At 36.1% G+C, this 13,805-nt stretch overlaps 1 protein-coding gene across 1 annotated transcript; it reads left to right on the forward strand.

Moving 5' to 3' along the window:
* The first annotated feature begins 1,103 nt into the window (after positions 1 to 1,103).
* LOC114540703 lies at positions 1,104 to 8,782 on the forward strand. Its single transcript, XM_028560829.1, has 3 exons — positions 1,104 to 1,260; positions 6,567 to 6,684; positions 8,066 to 8,782. Exons 1-3 carry the CDS (start codon positions 1,255 to 1,257, stop codon positions 8,452 to 8,454), a joined length of 513 nt encoding a protein of 170 aa, XP_028416630.1. The 5' UTR covers positions 1,104 to 1,254; the 3' UTR covers positions 8,455 to 8,782.
* Positions 8,783 to 13,805: the final 5,023 nt, after the last annotated feature.

Here is a 13,805-nt window from a genome sequence, read left to right on the forward strand (position 1 = left end):
GTACTTCATCACATTAGAAGCGATCTTTTAGACTTTAGTACATTTAATTTTCCGCAAACATTAAAACTTAAGGTTCGTTAACCTTAACCGTTAGAAACAGGCACATATCATGGAACTTGTATATTGTCTATTGAGAAAGAACGTTTTTTAATCCAGATGTTAAAAATAGTCGTGGTGTATATGGTGGTGCAAATACATAATATTGATTAAATATGATTTGATGTATTTGTGTCTGCGGTCACATTATCAATGCCATATTTTACAAGTGATGTTGTGACCATCAACTGAGTAAGGTACCGAGTTTTGTGTATCGTAAAGTCTTGCAATTTGCACACACACACTGCAAGTCTGCAACAACACCACCACCACCATCAATCAGAAAGATCGCATATTGAACCATAGAATAATGGTCTAAATTACAATGTGCTGATTTTTTATACTCAAAGACAAATAGCCCGCAAGTATTAAATATACCCAACGGTATGGATGGTTTATAACTAATGGATGAACATATGGATTGTGGTCCTTTTGTGGTCAAGTTAGACCATAACAGACCCTTTTACCAAGCAAGAAAAGATAAAAGTTACGGTTCAATCACATTAATGATTCGATATTGAATATTGTGCAATAAAAGTTTTATTATTGATTTGAAAGAGTACTTGTGTCTGTCAAACACTTAAAAAAGCAATGACCATATTTGAATACACTGGTTTGCTTTATTGTGATTCACGAATTCAAAAATATCCCAGATTTGGGTCAGGTAACAAGCCTCTACGGCAGTGGATGCCAAAAGCGAGCGAATAATATCAAAGCTAAACACTCTCAAATCCAAAACATACAGAAAAGTGGTTGTGCATAAGCGACGACTTTTTTGAATTTGTCAATGCGATATACTTGCATTTGTTTTGCACGGGCGGATATTGTTCTGAGGACTGAATTAAGCCACGTTTCTCAAACAAAGAAGCACGAAAACATCATTTGAATAATGACACCACCCGTTGTTATGTTTCGGTGTCTTATTGTTATTAGCCTGCTCGATTCTGATTGGTTCGAATTGACGTCACTGCTTAATGGCACAATGGTAATGAGTATTTACCCTGGGTTTTAAAAATTTTTTGGGGCTTTCACTGCAGCATATCGCCAGGCAAGCTCACGAACCAAGTTCCACAGAAGCAAGCAAGATAGGAACATTTGGTACGAAGTTAGCCCGCGTCAGAGTAATTGGACAAACAAAGACTAAAATACGGACAAAAAATGACGGTAAGCCTGAATACAATCCCTTTAAATACGAAGCGTTGACATTGTCACTGATCACGGTCTGAACCGAATTTAAACGAGAAATTCCAATATTTCTCCCTCTCCTGACCTCGGGTACTGAGTCTGATGTATGGATGATTATTGTATCCATGATTATCGAAAATATCAGCGAGGGGCTTATAACTGAATCCATTGGGAGATTTACGATTGAAAATCGTATATTCGTATCTTAAATACATCGCAGGATCTGTAGAGCATAACGTACTTTCCCCAGCAGATCGGAACATAACCAAAGCTTGCGAATATTAGCGGCAATTCTTGTCCTAAGTAACTATATTATAGTATGGATACCCCTCTTACAATATTTTACCCCCGGAGCATTGCAGAACGGTTTTTCTAAGAGCATTTGCGTCACATACCAAGTAGCTATAATATTACTGCGAAATTTTTCTAATGGTATCGAGCCATTTTGCACGAAATGTCAAGTCGCGTTTATCGGTTTTAGCCGCATTCGGAAAATTCGATTACAAAACCTGGCTCACTTTAACTGCGGGGAAAGCCGTGGATGTGTGTCGTGTTTTTTCCGAATGATCTAGCACTGTAGCACAACAATACAAGTTACAAGTAGCGCGACAAGTCTATTTCAAACCTCGTAATTTGAGTAATATAATATCCAGTTACGGCAAACAAGGTCAATGCCAACACAGGGAAGGGAGTCCTGCACTAGGTTTGGTAAACGGGGAAGCTCGTATTTAGCCGGTGAAGAGATTTTTAGCCGCTGCGCTAAGAAGGTAATTTTCTTGCCGCCGTTGTTGTAATTTTTGCTATTTAGAACTGGAATTCATAATTTGGGGAGTTTGGCCATCTGGTTGCGACCTGCTCCTATACACCAGACATACGTATTATTTTGTAACAATGTGGAACATATTCGCATTGTATGAACCTGTATAAATCCCAGGTCTGTCAAAGCTTTAGCCTGCTTTATCGTCCATCAATTTCGAAGCAAAATATATGCACGAATGATAAACCACAAGTAAACATCAGGGATTCTGTGCTCTGATTGGTCGGGCGGTTACAGAAATAGAACTTTAATTCGACCCGTATATTGTTTTCGTCCTTATCAATCAACGGAAGTGTAGACAATAGGTTTGGCTGTGCTGGAAATGTTTCGCTTACGGTGTCAGAAAATAAATTACTTTTATACTTACGTCCACAAAAAAGTCAGCAGTAATTTATCGCAAGTATCGCAAAGCCTCATGACAAATGTACCTCAACCCTTAATACTGGACGACCTATTTAGCGGGCCTATTGGGAACTTGAATCTCATTTTATAGATTTCCTGAAAAATAGAAACGCTGTAAAATATCGCGTACGAAGCATTTAAAGGAATTATGTCATTTCGCATCTAAACGATGGTCTATATTAGTTGGAAAAGCATGTCGCCTGGGAGCAGATATCAACTAGCGGACAAATGCAATCGTTATATTGGCTCCTTTGTCGCTAAAACAACGAAATTTGCCTACTTAGACTTTGTCATGTTAAACCAAAAGTATGATGAAATACTTGTCATGAAAATGCTTAGCTGTGAATTTTTGTATTTGGCCATTCAAAACCGGAACGAATTGAATAAATATATAGAACTAAATTACGCCATTTATAGGTTCTGCCTCGCAGGGTATTGTATTGAAATGGCACCAAACAGGCTGTGACATAATTCGATCGCATTTGGGGGCGACCACTTGTACACTTTTTTATCGGCAAGGAATCCCCATGAACTTAAATTCTCCTCGGTTCGACTGTGATCAGTAAAACTGAATACATTGGTACAGATGAATGTATAGTTGAACATGAAATTTGGAGCTGGAGACAATCTAAGTAAAAAAATTATATTAGAATGGAAGAGGAAACCATGAAATAAGTATTTGTGATTGAAACAAAAGGCACTGCATGATGTATCTTGTGATAATGAATACTAATTTCCTCTATTTTGCAATTTTTATTTTGCTCTTTTCTAAATTTTTACACCAAACTGAACAATGTGACTTTGATTTCTTGTAATTATATTTCTCACAAAAAAGTCGATTCGAGTTATGAGGTTTTGTCAGATGAAAAATAATATAGCTAAGGCTGTCTTTTAAAACAAACACGTTGTTGATTTGGGGCAGCTGTGTCTTTCATCAGCAAATCCAACTCAAAGTAATATAGACTTATTGGATGAAATATAACTGATAGAAAGCAAATTCGGTATTTCACGTCTGCAGTCCAACATGGGACTTGACACTGTGTGACTTTTGTATATCGTTCCCAGCCTAAACGCACGGATATATAGGGAAATACGTGCTCGTTTATGAGCGTGAAAACAGATCACGTCACTGGCGATAACAAATATCAGATCTTCATTTTTTATATCAACCTATCAGGATTAGAAAATTTTTGTCTAGCAATTTAATACAGTGGATATAGTCCAATACTGGACAACAAAGGCACGAAATATGATTAAAGGTCGCAGTAGAGAAGGAAATATGTCTCCTTACATTTGTCTCCTTGTGTTTCCTGTTTTGTATTTAAGTTGTTGTAATATTATTCCCGGTGTGGTTTGCCAACAGTGAAGTGGAAGGGGTCACCTACGCGTACACCCACGCACCACACCTGGATACATGGATGTGAATTCAGGTCTCTGCATATAGAAATATATAGAACCAATAGAACTTACCCATGCATATACCTTCTATTTCTGTTTCTGTTTAACAATCCGCATTAATGCTGTATATTATGTAACACACCCGCCCTGTTTCAAATGTGTTTGGGTTTCATCCATACTCGAATCCTAAATATTTCCAATTCTTGACAGCTTATTTTCTATTTAGGTTCTCTTTAATACATGCAACTAATCCTGAAATCACATTAAGTTAAAATGCCTGAGTTGAGAAATAATAGATAAAGACGTACACAGTTCGAAAGATAAATTGGAAGTTTATGATGCATGTTCTCATTGTTCTGAACGCCATTTTACCTCGTATTTTACCATGGATCAATATATTGAAAATCTTCAAACAAAGACGAGAATAGCTTTGGTCTAGCGCCGTGCATGCTGAACGAATTTCGTAATTGGGTGATTTTTCTATAATTATACAAAACTCGTGCATTAATATATATATTTCAGCAAGCAGTAAATTATATGCAATCAAGTTGGGAAACGATTTCGCCTCGGCTTAGCGACACACAAGTGTTTGTTTGGCAATTGATGCCAGTCCTCGAGAAGGTTCGGATCATGTTAATTCATACTTAGCAAAGTGCATTAGCCATTACGTTTATCTACTGAAATTAGTGAAATACCTACTAAAGAGCCGATCTGTTTGCAACGGTTGCCATCATATGCAAGCAGTTAGAATCTACCGCTGCAGCTGGCTCTAAAATGCACAAATACTTTGCATGAAATCTGATCCAACACTAATAAAATATCGTACGACAGATAATTTGACTTTGCCGATATTTATCACGTTGCGCTTTTAGGAAAAGAAGAAATAAAACTGCATGTCGATTGAATATACATACACTGATACAGGGTCAGAAAGCTTTCTTAAAGTTAAGAAACGTGTATAGAGTTGATACTCCTACCTCTATAAACATGCTCGAACTACTGCATGTATTTTGTTAATTTCAATTTTCAAGCTAAACTATGATAATGAAGTATTCATATTGCACACAAAGTAGGCTACAAGTAAATATTCATTCAAGATATACGACGTTCAGTCACGGTTTTGTGTCGATAATAAATGATGGGACATGCATGTGTTTGCTCAAAAAAGACAGGCAAGGAATCTATTGTGTTTTTGTTATGTGACAGTCGACACAGATAAAACCGGTGCTCGTTGTCAAACAAGATTATCTGTTTCCCTTTGAACTTTTTGGGTCAAAAGAAAAAATGATAATGAAGCATCTGTTCTAATCTTTTTGTTATGACAGCAGCGTGCGCGTTAGCCTCCTGCGGCGATAAGCGTATTCATATATTCACGAGGAAGATTAATTCCAAGTTTTCATGTTGATTCAATATGTGACGCAACCTCCATAAATCCATCTTTACACAATGAATTAACTGAATCAAACCCAAATCTGAAATTATGTTCGATAACATACTTCAGGACAGCTCCTTTGTTTGAAGTTTGAACAAACTGCTGCTTCAATGAATATTTTTCACTGATTGCATTTTTCTATAACATTAGTCTATCGGTCCAACTTTGAATGCACGATATGCAAGGAAGCGCGCGCGGCGCATGGCAAGAATGAGATCAGAAATGTGCAATACCCACGGCACGCCATTATCTCTACATCTGGTTTTCATATAATGAACATTGCGTTGATGTTTTCACTATTTAGTATTTTATTCGGCCAGTATGTGCAAGTTGATATCATTTCATGAATTCGAAGAATTTTAGAGAAAATATTCTTAGCGCGCCTAGCAGCGTACATAAATAATAATATATCGTTGGATCTTTCGCTCAAGATTGGATAGAACATATTTCCTATAGTAAAGACTGTAAAGTCGGGTCGAGTGACATTGTGGTAATCCCTGCCCTGCGTGCATGCCCTAACAATATGCATGTGTTGTCTTTCTATATGTTGCAGTATTTTATCCAATATTTTATATTGAACACTTTATCCCTTTTGAAAGTTTATATATAAGAAATTTCTTTTCGCAATTTAGTTTTGCGTGAATTGCGAGCTCCTCGAGGGGCATAACGTCCCCATAAGTTTGAAACTTGGACATCTATTTCCAATCTCGTCAGTGAATCTCGCCATTTATATATAACCGTAAACTGTTTTTATACATATATTTGCGTATTTTGATTTTGTTAGAATATATATACAACCTTCATCGTTGGTCAACTTGAATGCCCTATATTGACGCTGCTATTATTAAAAACCTATTCTACATGATAATGCCTGCATGTAGTGTAGTGTCTCTTTATTCCAGTACTTTTGTTTTGCATATTTAATCAAAAGCGAAAAAATCCTTTGTGTGCATGACATAGCCACAAATTGAAAATCCAATATCCTCATGCACGAGCCTTGATCGTGATAACCATAGCAGCATACAGCAAATGTGGCTGCCCGCAACCCGGTTTCCAGCGCAGCAGTAAGGCTGAAAGCAACGTTATACGACATCTGAGGCAATTATTGGTTTTCCATAATGTATTATATTCGCACACAATACGTGCGCGTTGGGATATTTGTTTAATGTAGCAGTTGTCATCCGTAATCATATACGAATTTCCATTCACACTCGTTCAACATCTTAATTTTTGCAGAGAATGAATGTGGTATTACTTCTTAATTGCGAGGCTGCTAATGAGAAGGCTGGTCTCAGACAGGCCCATAACGTGTTGAGACAACTGTGCGACAATGGAAACAAAGTCACGATATTTGGTGAGTGCAATTGTTTTGGATATTTCTCATTTTCATATTTTGAGCTCTTGTAAGATCAACTGCAGAATTAATTTATGCATTTCAAGCATTTCAAAGTTAAACTGCATGCAAACTTTTCCTCAAACGGGACACGTTATTAAATTTGAAAACAGCTAACTAGATGATTTTTCTAGGAGTATATGGAAGCGCCATGCATGCATATAAATATATGATGTTTATATATTACGCTAGATAATTCCGTCGAATATCAAATTATAAGAGCATAAACTCATTCTATGAAAAATTGTAGGAGCTTTACTGTGTTATATATATATATATATACATATATATATATATATATATATATATATATATATATATATATATATATATATATATATATATATATATATATATATATATATATATATATATGATCTAGATTCATTTAAAGCTGTTTTTCTATATATGATGTACATGAAGCAACGCTCGTAGATATAATAGCCCGCCTAAGCTTGCCTGCACTTAAGATCCGGACAAAATTGAATATGACATTTCCGGCCAATGTCTTCACACATCGCGCCGTATCCCGGCACGATCCGTAATATTGCATTGATCATTAGTTGCATTGAATAATAACTAGTTCCTGCATGTTCAAGCCCGGAGATGTCAAACAACGTTAAAACATACAGAGAAGTAAAGCTTTCCCAACTCCCAAGGCCGCATGTGTTGAAACTGTGCATGCATGCATGGGAGATCTGTTGAATAAATTATTTCAGTGGTTTTATTCGCGTGCATTTTCTTGTTTATATTTTAGCCGAATTTTTTAAAATTTGTTGCGGATGATTACTGCGGATGATTTTAACATTTATGTTATCTGCACTGCCACTATACGTGTATAATAGTAGAGATTATTATACATCTATTCATATATCTAAGTTATCGAAGGAATTCCCTTTCTTTTTGGCGAAATGTGATTGCATCTCTAACTTATGCAAACTCATTTTGAGCATCATCCATTTTGTTGCAGATTTATCCTAATAAATATAGTCAACTGAACACTTCTATCACTTTGTAAAAATTCTAATATTTTCCGCGGTCTAACCGAGGTCTATATATATATATATATATATATATATATATATATATATATATATATATATATATATATATATATAATATATATATAATATATATATATATAATATATATATATATATATATATATTACTTCACAAGAATTGCATTTTCTCTAGACTCTATAATTGAATTGCTCCCGCTGCTTAGAGGATAATTATAGAAATGACATATCCGTTCTCCCGCCGAGCCACCATCCAGTTATAAGTTCCCGTTTTGGTTTAAATGATTTTTTGTCATTAATTGTCATTTCCTTTCTGAACAGAATGCAAAGAACAGACAGCGAGGTTCGTTTTTGAAGAACCTGCGAGCCTTTTGTCTACAAAAATACTAGACCAGCGATTTCCGAAGAGAATCGTGGAGGCGGATGCAACCTTACTAATCACCGACAAAGCTGGGGCCGACTGTCCCGCATGCGTACGGAAACTGACCAATCTCGACAAAAGTGTTTATGTTTGGAACTCAGGTGGAATAAACTGTATACTCTTAGGTGGCTCAATCCACAGCCGACAGGCCGCCATGCAACTGCATGCGATCTTGGAGGAACGAAATTACTATCCGTACATGGCAAATGTGCTACCTCGACAGTGCTCATGGCATAATATGTACAGAGTTGACCCGAGTATGGAGACGGCTGGACCCTGTGTGCTCTGATGGCATTGTTCTTCCCCACACGCGAGAGTGGTGTGAATATATAATATATACTTTGCACTGTTAAGAGGCAACTTCTGTAAGGTAGCACAAGTTATGTATGAACCAAAGAACAATTATCAGGGGGGAACGTGCGGGGACGTGCCTAAATGTGTGACAATCTATAGTGTGTATGTTTTGTACATAAACTTGAAACTTCTATTTGGGTGTAGATATGACAATGTAGATAGATAGGGATGAAGAGGAATCTTTGGGTTTGTTAAAATTGTTATATAGTTATGTTAATATGAAAAAAAATATATAAATATGTATGCACAATTGAAATGAGTCGTAGACATTTGGTCATCAATATTTGATTTCGTACCGGTGATTAACGTGTGGGCGCTCTGTTGGGGAGGACACTTCAAAGAACCGACACTCGTAAGTGAAGATATAAAAAAAAGAAAAAACCTATTATTCTTATCTTGCTCTATTTTGCCAGAAGCTGCAATAAACGAACCAGGGAATGATATAGCGGGGAAACATGCATGGAATAAAAGATTTTTCCGATGCATGTGTTTGTTAATCTATATATACCCATGGCCTGCATGGGATCCCTCTTTACACAGAAGATAAGTTTCGCCCTGCCGAGCAATAATAATTCCTAACGTGCATATGATATAAGCACGATCTGATAGCCTAAACCGGGCATTCAAATGATAAACCGCTCTTGTGCGTGGTTTGCCAAGCTCCAGCCTCAAGCATTTTAATAAAGGTTAATGCATTTGGCAGTAAACGATTTTATAATTAAACATGAGCTTTCATCATGTTCTGCCTGGGAAAAACGTTTCGCTGAGACAATTACATTAAATACAATGATTAGACTTCTAGTGAACTGCTGAGTTTTCGATTTGTGTGACACAGCTAGATCCTAAACACATGCTATTCAACAGAATTGATATATTAAGTGTTCGGATACAAAAGGAAAATATATTTATTTCGAAATGAAAACACATTTAATTCAGATGATGTCTAGTAACAAACCTTCGTATATTTCTGCACTTCAAGGTTTTAAGGAAACGGAATATAAATGTTGGGATCTTTGGAACTTGAATTTACATTTTTATGCAGGTTCTCAAAAAAAGGGAACCCGCACAAATTATAATATATTTATTCCGGCAATTATAATTCACAATGAATGTAGTAATTATTCACAATGAATAATGTAATCATTTCCAAACGTTTAATTAACTTGACATTTTTGTGTGTGGATTTTGGGATATTAAATTTCTCCAACGGTATAAGTCAGAGCAAAACCATTAGGCCGAAAAAAATATTAATGTCATGCTTGCTGTTTTTTGTCGCGATGTCTTACGGGGACTTAATTCATGAATTCCAAAAGTACAAAAGTTTGTTATCAATCAAGTTGAAACATGGCAATTTCTGTGCTGTTGCAAGCATTTCTTTGTAAACAACGAGAACCGAAGCTAAATTTTCGCAAAGTTCACTATTCTACTGCATAATTCATGTCACCTCATAAATTGTTTTTATATAAAGACAGAACTTATGTGGATATCGATGCCAAAAACTCTGATACTTAATGGCCTTTTATGCCCTGTCAAGCTCTCGATCTGAAAGGAGGGGGGGTTCATACTTTGTTCATACATCTTACCTTCTTATTTATAGAATATCTTTGTAGAATCCAAAAGTTTTAAAAAAATACCAAAATGAAGGGCAGCTAGTAGCCTAGTGCGGCCAAATAACTCCTCAATCTTGGCTTGTCAATTTCTTCTTTGACCCTGAAAAATAATTTTGGACTTAGAAAATATATGTAAATATCTGTTGCAAAAGGGGCAGCTCAAGAAAGTGCCTAAATATGTATGTATAACTTTCAAATTTCCGACGGAACTTTGCGGTCAGTCTTACGATATGGACCCGCTATATGCAAATTCAAATAGTATTAGTATTATATTTAATTCTTAAAAAACTGATTAATTTCACACTCAATTGGCAACGAATGTTAGCATAACTGGACAAGTCGTCAGACTTGCTCAGGCTGTCAGGCACATACTACAGCCTACAGGTAGGAAGAAGAGCCAATTCTTTCGTAAAGAGCTATTTTAATACTTAAAAAGAAAACATTCGAAGGCGGAGAGGCTTGTCGATAAAAAGCTGTTGTCAGTTATGTTGGTCTTACACCCCCTGTCTAAAATTTTAGTATAAGGGCGGCCGCGGCATGTATGAACCCAGTTCTTCCAGCGTAGTTATTCCGCAGATGCTTATAGTTTGTCGACAAACGTTTGGTGTGAATTCTTGTTATCACACATTTGCCAAATTCCAAAGGCTAGTTAGCCTTGTCCAAGTAGATATAAATAAAAAGGTATGCAAATACGTGTAAAAAACAAAATCTTTGAGTGGGTGTTAATATCATTATATATATAAAAGACTAGAGTTGAAGTTTCTGTACTTGAAAGTTGAAAGATTTCTATAATTAAGGGTCACTTTATCGAGAATCTTCTCCGGTGAATTTTGGCGGCACTTGGACTCTGTTATTAAAAACCTCCTTCTTTGTTTCCAACGACAAAGAAAAAAGAGTTTCTAATGCCGGGAGCCATATTACAAACAGTAGTAATGCAATTAACGCCGAAAGGCTCAAAACATGCTTTTGATATATTCCATATACGTCAAGTGCATATTGTGTTGCTATGCTGTCTTCAGACCTACTGTCACCAACAAAATACAAGTCTCATTTTTTATTGCACAAAATACAAGTCTCATGTTTTATTTCTTCTATTTTTTTCGCGATACCAGACAAACTCAACAGACAATTATAAGACTTATAAGGCTGCACAATTTATTCGTCAGTTTATATAGTGCATAAGATAACATTTTAAGTGTTAGGACGATTCCGTGCCGACCGTGCGGACGTACGTATAAAGCACCGCTGAGTTTAAACATTGGGAATTATGGGAAACCACTATCGTGTATGTAGTGTTTTCAATCCACCCACATACGAGAGACTATTATCGTCTCATGTACAAAAAAGTATCTGTACTAGGGAGTTAATGAGCATGGGTGCTTAATAATGGCATTGGCACCTTGACGTCCCTATTTGCCGTATATTGTTCCATAGGCATAGCTGTGCACGAACTTCACGAATTTTGTTAATTGCTTACATCAATAATTTCGCAGCCACCTCCGTGAAGTATAAAAAATAGTAACTTTTCACTAACAAGATATTCATATGTTTTTTATCTGCACACTCCTATGAAACAGAAATTGACTGAAAACAGTTTTACTTGATTGACCCTTTTCATAAGACGTCAAACGCGGATTGCAAGATGTTTCTCGAAGATTAAAGGCTGGGATATAATATAACATATTGTAACATCAGTTTCCTCCGCTTGTGTTGTTAGTGAAACTAATGAAAGAGTCTAATTACTTTACACCGTAGGTGCACCATCGCAAGCAGGAATTGACGTACTTGTCTCAGTGTCGATCGCACGAGAGTCTGACAAAAATGTCAGCATTCCCGCATAGTAAATTGTTTAAAACAGCCCAAAACCTATCGGCGAAGCTTTGTTGAAGTTATGCTAAGAGTCTAATACCTAAGTTATATTGGCTATACTTATTAAAATCAATCAGAAGAAACCTTCATCACTTCATGCAGCTTAAATAAATAATTGTTTTATTTATACCTAACAGATATGAGTAAATTTAGAGCCATTTTATATATAGATATATTTAGAAACAAAAACATTTAGTGAAACAAAACAAATTCAGTGTTGCAAACTCCACGGCTTCATGTATACTTTTAATAATGTCTATCCCGTTGACAAACGTCTGGAAATAAGAAGTGAAAAAAATAGTTCGTGATATGACTTGATAATGATCATATATATACACTCTGCATTTTGGCTTAAAAACTCGAGTCGTTCAAAACATGTTTTGAAATCATTAACCTCGGATTGTACTTGGACTTGGTTTTACAACATTTTGACGTATTTTTAAACGAATTTCGAAATTTCGAACATTACACACCCAGTACTGAATACTGATAGCAACATCGTACTCAAGCCTTAAGTGCGAATTTGCCAGTTAGTTTTATGAAATTTTTTAATTTTCTAACACAACAAGCTTTATCAACAAAACAAATCCAAATACAAAATCACCCGTGCTGGTACCAGGTTACTACATACAACTGAACAATTATTTACTGTTATTTATACACTACAAAACTCGTACCCAGCTTCTGTTAAGGGCGCGACAAAGCAATCATACCCAGAACACCTCGCGACCCGTTGCAGCTATTCAGAATAAGTAATATCCCGTTTACAAGAACCGAATCTGTCATAATCATACCAAAAGTTAGACCTATCAAATTAATAAGCATTTAGTACTAACTGTGACATAACGGCAAACGAAACTGTCGTAACGGGGGAATCCGGTTTCGTGCAAAAGAAGCCTAAATAAAACTTCTGAAAGAAACCTTCCCCGGTCGAATGGTAGCATAATTTCAATCTGTCGATGTTTTAAAATATCTTTTGTAAATATCATTTCAACGGGTACGCAATTTGATAAACAGTTTTCCTGCATGAATACCAGTCAAATACTAACCAACAATCCTTCACGATTACTTGTGTTCTGGTTCACTCTGTCATTCCTTAATATTATCAGCCGCAATCAGCCCCTAATGTAGTACTGATTTTTGTACATGAACATTATTGTTCTTTGGTACAGCTTTCATTCCGACGCTCCTGGCACGATCCGAAGATAATTGTTCGCTTCGCAGCCTTGGATGTCCCTTGATTTCGATTTTGGTTAAATATTCCGCTGCAAACTTTCCTATTGCAATTTAGCAAGCCATCGAAACATGTGCATAAGCAAACTCGCTATGCTTCGCTAATTTCGTGGTGGTGGATTCACCGTACACGAAGCATAATTACGGCAAATCGTCATTTGTATACCGTCAAAAAAACAAAGAAATAAATGCCAAAACAAAATAAACAAAGGGGTAGTTTGATGGTTTTTGGCCTAATTATGTTATTTACCAACCAGTAATTTGCCAGCCCTATTGCCGGGTTGTCAGATTAGGTGAAAAAGTCAAACACTAAACAATAGTCAAATAATACCAAGAAACAAAAATTAACGGCCGAAATGAAAGACTGGAATAAATCTAGGTCTGTCACAACAGTAGCCCAGGAAAAAACATGCGTCCATCTACAATAAATTTGAAACCAGGAGACAAACTTTTAATACCTATGCCTATGGTAATGTACCGCATTAAATTTTTTTGTCGTGGTTCAGAGAACTCGTATGCTAAATTTCAGGCAATATTTTTTCTTATATCTCATACAAATCAGCATGTTACAGGA

Source organism: Dendronephthya gigantea, unplaced genomic scaffold (assembly GCF_004324835.1).
Source record: "Dendronephthya gigantea isolate DGI-Jeju-01 unplaced genomic scaffold, DenGig_1.0 000248F, whole genome shotgun sequence".
Taxonomy (NCBI): Eukaryota; Metazoa; Cnidaria; class Anthozoa; order Malacalcyonacea; family Nephtheidae; genus Dendronephthya; species Dendronephthya gigantea.